Here is a 6,293-nt window from a genome sequence, read left to right on the forward strand (position 1 = left end):
TACTGATTAGACAAAGATGAATAATAAATAAACACAACATAATAATACAAAAATAAACACTAATGTAATGTACAAAAACGATTGCTCCAGGAGGATGTCAAAGGTCTTCCAGATGCCGAAAACTAGTAATGTGGGCGTGATGTGTTTTGTTCTCCAGCTGCTGTTGGACTGTGGCCTCGGAGCTGGTGGAGGATCGGAGGGGGGCACTGAGGCCGTGGTGGCCCAGCATCGCGTGCTTATTTTCTGTCAGCTCAAGAGCATGCTGGACATTGTGGAGCACGACCTGCTGAAACCCAAACTGCCCTCCGTCACCTACCTGAGGCTGGACGGCAGCGTGCCGGCCGGCCATCGCCACTCCATCGTCTCCAGGTCAGCGGCCCATTATTTACCAGCTGTTAAGCTTTAGAATTAACTGTTATTAAGGAATTACACATTTAAGACGACAAACTAAGCATTTAGTTTAAAAATATGCTATTAGTTTATTGAAATAACAAATATTTGGGAGTTTATGGAGATCAAAATCTGCTGTTGGCTTAAAAACAAAATGCGTCAACAATGTTTTATAGTGACTCACTTCCAAAACCAGAGAGTATTCATTCATAATTCAAATTATGAGAGCTACCAATTTAGCCATAGCTAACTAGAAAGCTAATATGCAACAGCTAGCTTGTCAGATAGGTAGCTAACGTAAGCTAGCTAACTATTTAGATATAAAGCTAGCTAAGGGTCGCTTTATATCTGAAGTAGATCACTATCATTGGCTAGTTTGATGGATAGTTTACGTTCATTAGCCAGCCTGTTGGATAGATAACTTAGATTTGCTAGTTAGCCAGATGGCTAACATTCACTAGCTAAATAGCACACTGACAGATTAATGTCTCTAGGTTAACTTGTTTTTAAAAATGAACAAGAATACGATATTTGGACGTTTTCAAACGTCATCCTGCCAGTCACTAACAGAGGATGGATGAGGTATTCTGAAACCACTCAATAGGTGCTGTGAAGGATCCCAAATAAAATAGTTTACAGTGCTGCTCGTGCTAAACCGTCCATAAACAAGGTCCATTCCTTCCCTCTGAACCTTCCTCTCTCTGATCTCAGGTTCAACAATGACCCCTCCATTGACGTGCTGTTGCTGACCACCCATGTCGGGGGTCTGGGTCTGAACCTGACGGGGGCAGACACTGTGGTGTTTGTGGAGCATGACTGGAACCCCATGAGGGACCTGCAGGCCATGGACCGTGCCCACAGGATAGGACAGGTATACAGTAGGATGCTCATACATTAACACGGTCATGGCCCAGGGCTCGTCTTTATGGCTTATAAATAATATCTTTCTGTTGATGAAGGATGTGATTGTTCATCAGTGTCCTTGTTGCATTATTAAATATGTCCTGAGACCGCCTTGGGTTGTGGGACACTTCTCCTCATGTCTGAAAGCAGTGATGCAGTCTGTCCGAAGTGAAATCCTATTGTCAGGGAGGCGGCTGTCCACACATGTTAACCTTCTCCCTTTACTGTTGTGGCGCAGAAACGGGTGGTGAACGTGTACCGACTAATCACACGGGGCACGCTGGAGGAGAAGATCATGGGTCTGCAGAAATTCAAGATGAGCATCGCCAACACCGTCATCACCCAGGACAACGCCTGCATGCAGAGCATGGGCACCGACCAGCTGCTCAACCTGTTCAGCCTCGACAAGGTGAGAAACGGGAGGAAACGTGCAGCTCTGCTACTCCAAAAAAACACATTTTATTGAGTCAAGGCTGTTAAAACTTAAGGATTTTATTGAATCATAGAGTTTATTAGTTGTGCATAAAGCAAAAAACAGAATCCTTCCAGAAGAATTTCAGGATGAGGAGGATGAATAACATGGAAGGAAGTTTAGAAATGTAATTAACAATTAGACGGTATGAAGAGGTCCTCTGATGGTAGGGTGTTGTGTTCACTTGTCCTTTTGGTTTCATCTCACTAAGTATTGGTTGTAAGCAGCTGTGATTGACAGACCATCTGTTTTTGAGTTAGGGGTAAAATAAGACTTCTGATCCATCATGGCCTACAAAAACTGCTAAATGTGTTTGTTTAATAATAATGGCCATGAGTGTAATTTTAAAAAAAAAACACCACCTGAGCCCTACTGCAAACTCTATGCATTATGATAGCAGGATACTTTCAGGACTGACTGCTGTCCCGTGTGTTTCAGGGGGAGAAGGGGGAGCAGTCCGCCTCCACCTCAGCCAAGGACTCCATGAAGTCGGTGCTGGAAGGCCTCGGGGAGCTGTGGGACCAGCAGCAGTACGACACCGAGTACAACCTGGACAGCTTCATGACCTCCCTGCAGTAGCCCTGCCCACCACCTCCGTCTGCTGGCCGAGCAGGACCTGGTCAGAGCCGGGGAGGCCCCCCCCCACCCCCCCAACACCTAACCCTTAAACAATAGTCACTGACAGCTAATGGTTACACATGCCCCAAAGCAATAAATAAACCCAACCAAAATAGGAACTAAATTTGTATTTTAGTGCTTATGTAAAAAAAGAAAAAATGTACGTTTCTGATCATGGTCAGACATCCCATAATTCCATGTTGAGAGCCCAGATTTCCCAGAAGCCTTCTATAGAAAATATATTGGTATGATCCAGACTGCACGAGCACTGTTGGTTTAAATCCTCTCCGTTAGCAGCAGCATCAGTGAGGTCGCTGCACAAGGTGCTTTCTCCCATTGCCAGAGTAAACAGTGTTATTGGCTTCAGACATTATTACCCAGCAGCCCCTCCCCTCCACATCACAAGGTCTTAAAAAGCACTGCGATACCCAAAATCCCTTTTCGAGGCCTCTCTAACGGATGGATACAAACGTGTGTTTTGAATGACAAAGGAAAATGACCTGGGAAAGCACGGCACTTGAAGCAGCATTACAGACACTGAGCGCGGGGCCAGGCTGAAACTGGAAACTTCCTGAAACCTGTCACCAGTATTTTAAAGAAAAACTTGTACATATTTCTGTAACTGCTGCTTTTTGTTTATGATCGTGGAGTTGTAATAAATTCTACAGACCTTTTGAACTATATGGCTTATTTCTTTTTTCTGCATGTGAAGACCAATGGCCAGTAGATGGCGCAGTTGTACATCCAAAGATAAGACTACTGATGAGATGGATGTTGTCTTATTTTGACACATATTTATATTTTAAAGATCATAAAACGCTTTATTTCAGCCACACAGTAAATATCAACATTTAAGAAAAGATGTAAACCCCTTTTAATTTATTTTCTAAAGATTTGTTTTTAGCCTTGCCTTATATCTGACCTGTTAACAAGGTCAAGTAGAAATTATAATTTACCAGACTTGAAGCAAAGATTTAAGAAAATACATTTTCAAGCTATTTAAAGGAGGCTCATTTGAATTTTACCATCAGCTTTACACTTTGTGTTATCACTAGTGAATACTTGATTTTAAATTATTTGGTTTCTTTGAAGAGTTGAGAAAATGTCCCCTTGATTTCCAGTCCCTGATCATGTGTCTGACAGGTCTGCTTTGATCCTTTTTAAACCTAGACAATCTTAAAAATACACTTCCCCAATAATAGACACTTCACAACTTGATTCTTGATTGTAGCGCATGCAACTATCAATTATTTTCATAACTATTTAATTTGCCAATTATTTATTAGACCAGATGTCAGGCTGTCTTTTAATGTCTGGCATAGACTTTTTGGGGATTTCTCAATCAAAACTAAAGTTTATCTGTACAAAACCAAAATATATTTAACAATTCTTGCAAAAAACGGAGTGCTCTTTTCAGCCTCCATATTTGAGAGGCTGAAAAGAGCACTCCTGGCATGATATATCAATTATCAAAAATAGTTGTAGATTAAGTTAATTGGTCATCTAATTGCTGCAGCTAACATCAGACACTTGGGCTTTCTTAATGACTTTGTGAACCCAAAAGACTCTTTCAAAAGAGAGAAATTGGTAGATTTTTACAGTAAAATATGTCAGTGTTCTCCACTACCTGCCCTTACAGTCTGTGGTTTCTTTATACCACAACATGTTAACATGTACACTTCTATAACAACAGGACAGGAACTGATTATGGCAGCTGTGTTTATCTGAAGAATGAACCCTTTTTATACTGAAATGACAGATCATTATGAATGTAAAGAGGGTGAGTTGCGGAGTGCCATAATGCAAGTTAGTAGTGTCAGCTTTTTCTACGATATGAGGACAGATGACAGGTGCCATGCCAAAGACCACAAGGTTTCACAGCGTCATACAACTACGTTTAATAAGATTTGCTTATTAGTACAGAAAAAAGGGGAAATTAAGGTGGGAAATACAAACTCTGAAGCAGTAGTAAGCATTAGCAGCATTAAGCTCCATGTTTTCAAATCACAGTTATACTGCAAAAAGTTCAGACCAAGTCAACAATCTCAAAAAGCCTCGCCAAGATAGAACCAGTGTTCACGTCAGGAAATAAAAACCGTGAAAATTAAAGCACATATGTCTTAATAAAAAATAAAAAAAAACATTTTAAAAGTAGTGGGATGTTTGTGTTTGTGGGGAAGAAAGCACATTTTTTTCTTCATCTATTTTGAGACGTGACGACGAGACATGACGAGACCGACAGTGTTTACCTACCCAGAGAACGCCCGTGAAGCAGAAGTGATTATACAGTACACTAACCAAGTCTAGTTACATGAAATACATACGTATATCTATAGAGAGGAATATATAAAATCACCCAACTCGCGGTGTTTTTCATTTGCACACACACACACACACACACACACACACACACACACATACACACACAGACAGACAGACAGACAGACAGACAGACAGACAGACAGACAGACACACACACACACACACACACACACTTAAATTAAAGGCCAGGACAGAGAGATAGATACATACTTGGTGGTGGTGAATAATAAGAGCCCAGGGGGAGAGAGAAGTGAAAAACATGGGGTGGGGGTGCTTGGTATTAGCTTCAGCTGTATAAACTGGTTGAAAAGGCCAGCCAGAAATAACATTCTCACATGAGCGATGAAGTCTCTTTTTTGACGAGGACAGGAAAGAAAGTCAAAAAACTTCGGACCAAAAAAAAAAAAAACATGTTTGACAATTTTGGATTTAACTTTGTTTGAAGTCTTATGAACCTTCAGCATGAAGTTCGTTAGCTTAGCCTACTATATAGATTGTTGAACTATTCTGCTTTTGTTAACACAAATCTGCAAATGATACCTTTTTTGATACATTCATACAAAAACGTTTTATTTTTAATGACACATTCGGGTTTTTTTGACGCTTCACTGCTCCCAAACAACAAATAGCTTTAGAGCTGCTGTTGGGCAAATCTCCGGGCTCTAGTACTTATGCTATGCTACTTAAGCTAATAAATCCTTTGGTACCTCTAAAGCTTAATTATTAAGACAGTTAAACTTTAATCTGTGCTCAAACAACAATAAGTACAACGTGTTATGTTGACACTTAAAAAACAATGAACTATGTTTTTTATTTTGGAAGGGGATTTAGTGTGAGTGCTAATGCTAGGCTAAGCTAACAATTTGTAGCTTTGTATCGTAGACGGGTGTCAGTGTTCTACTCTTAATCTTGGCAAGAAGACAAATGTTCTCACAAAATGTCCAAATATTCTTTTTAAGGAGAGCAAAAGTGCATTTTGAAATGTTAAAGACCAAGTAGACTTCCATAATCAAAAGTTGGGTAAGACAAAAACACTCTAGACCAATCTCTCGTATGAATAATTAAGATTCTACAGTTACACATGCTCTTCCCAAACATTTGAATATTACACAGTGAATCTCTACATTTACATTCATACTTAAATACAATCACACCAGTGCACAATGCAGGGACTGATCCTACTACTAAGAACAGAGTATTTCATATGTGAGGACATGTTGCTCTCCACTGCACAAGGTGAGGATGAGTTATTGTAGTTAGTGGTAATAGTTGCAGCAGCAGTAGTAGTAATCATTTTAATAGTTGAAGTAGTAGTAGTAGTAGTAGTAGTAGTAGTAGTTTGGGAATAGCAGAAGCAATGCCAATTGTCAGTGGTGGTGTCCATCTTCCACAATTACATCACAACATACTGCATGTATGCTCCATTCTGCCATTTTTATTTTATTGCCCATTCATTTGTATACATTGCAAATCACTTAAACATCACCAACCACCAGTCTGCAGTTTGTGAAGAGTTTTTTTTTTTCTTTTCTCCATGGATCAGTTTCACACCAATGTAAAGCAACATCAGCGAGTTAACACATAAAGC

The 6,293-nt window shown here is 40.1% G+C and overlaps 1 protein-coding gene across 1 annotated transcript in view; it reads left to right on the forward strand.

The window, feature by feature from the left end:
- The window catches only part of btaf1 (BTAF1 RNA polymerase II, B-TFIID transcription factor-associated), a 28,064-nt gene extending 25,000 nt beyond the window's left edge, over positions 1-3,064 (forward strand). The window contains exons 35-38 of the mRNA XM_063875347.1: positions 158-369; positions 1,102-1,261; positions 1,532-1,702; positions 2,204-3,064. Coding sequence (XP_063731417.1) covers positions 158-369; positions 1,102-1,261; positions 1,532-1,702; positions 2,204-2,344 — 684 coding nt within the window. The 3' untranslated portion in view covers positions 2,345-3,064. The remainder of the gene's footprint in view (positions 1-157; positions 370-1,101; positions 1,262-1,531; positions 1,703-2,203) is intronic.
- The last annotated feature ends 3,229 nt before the right edge of the window (positions 3,065-6,293 follow it).

This window comes from Eleginops maclovinus, chromosome 22 (assembly GCF_036324505.1).
Source record: "Eleginops maclovinus isolate JMC-PN-2008 ecotype Puerto Natales chromosome 22, JC_Emac_rtc_rv5, whole genome shotgun sequence".
Taxonomy (NCBI): Eukaryota; Metazoa; Chordata; class Actinopteri; order Perciformes; family Eleginopidae; genus Eleginops; species Eleginops maclovinus.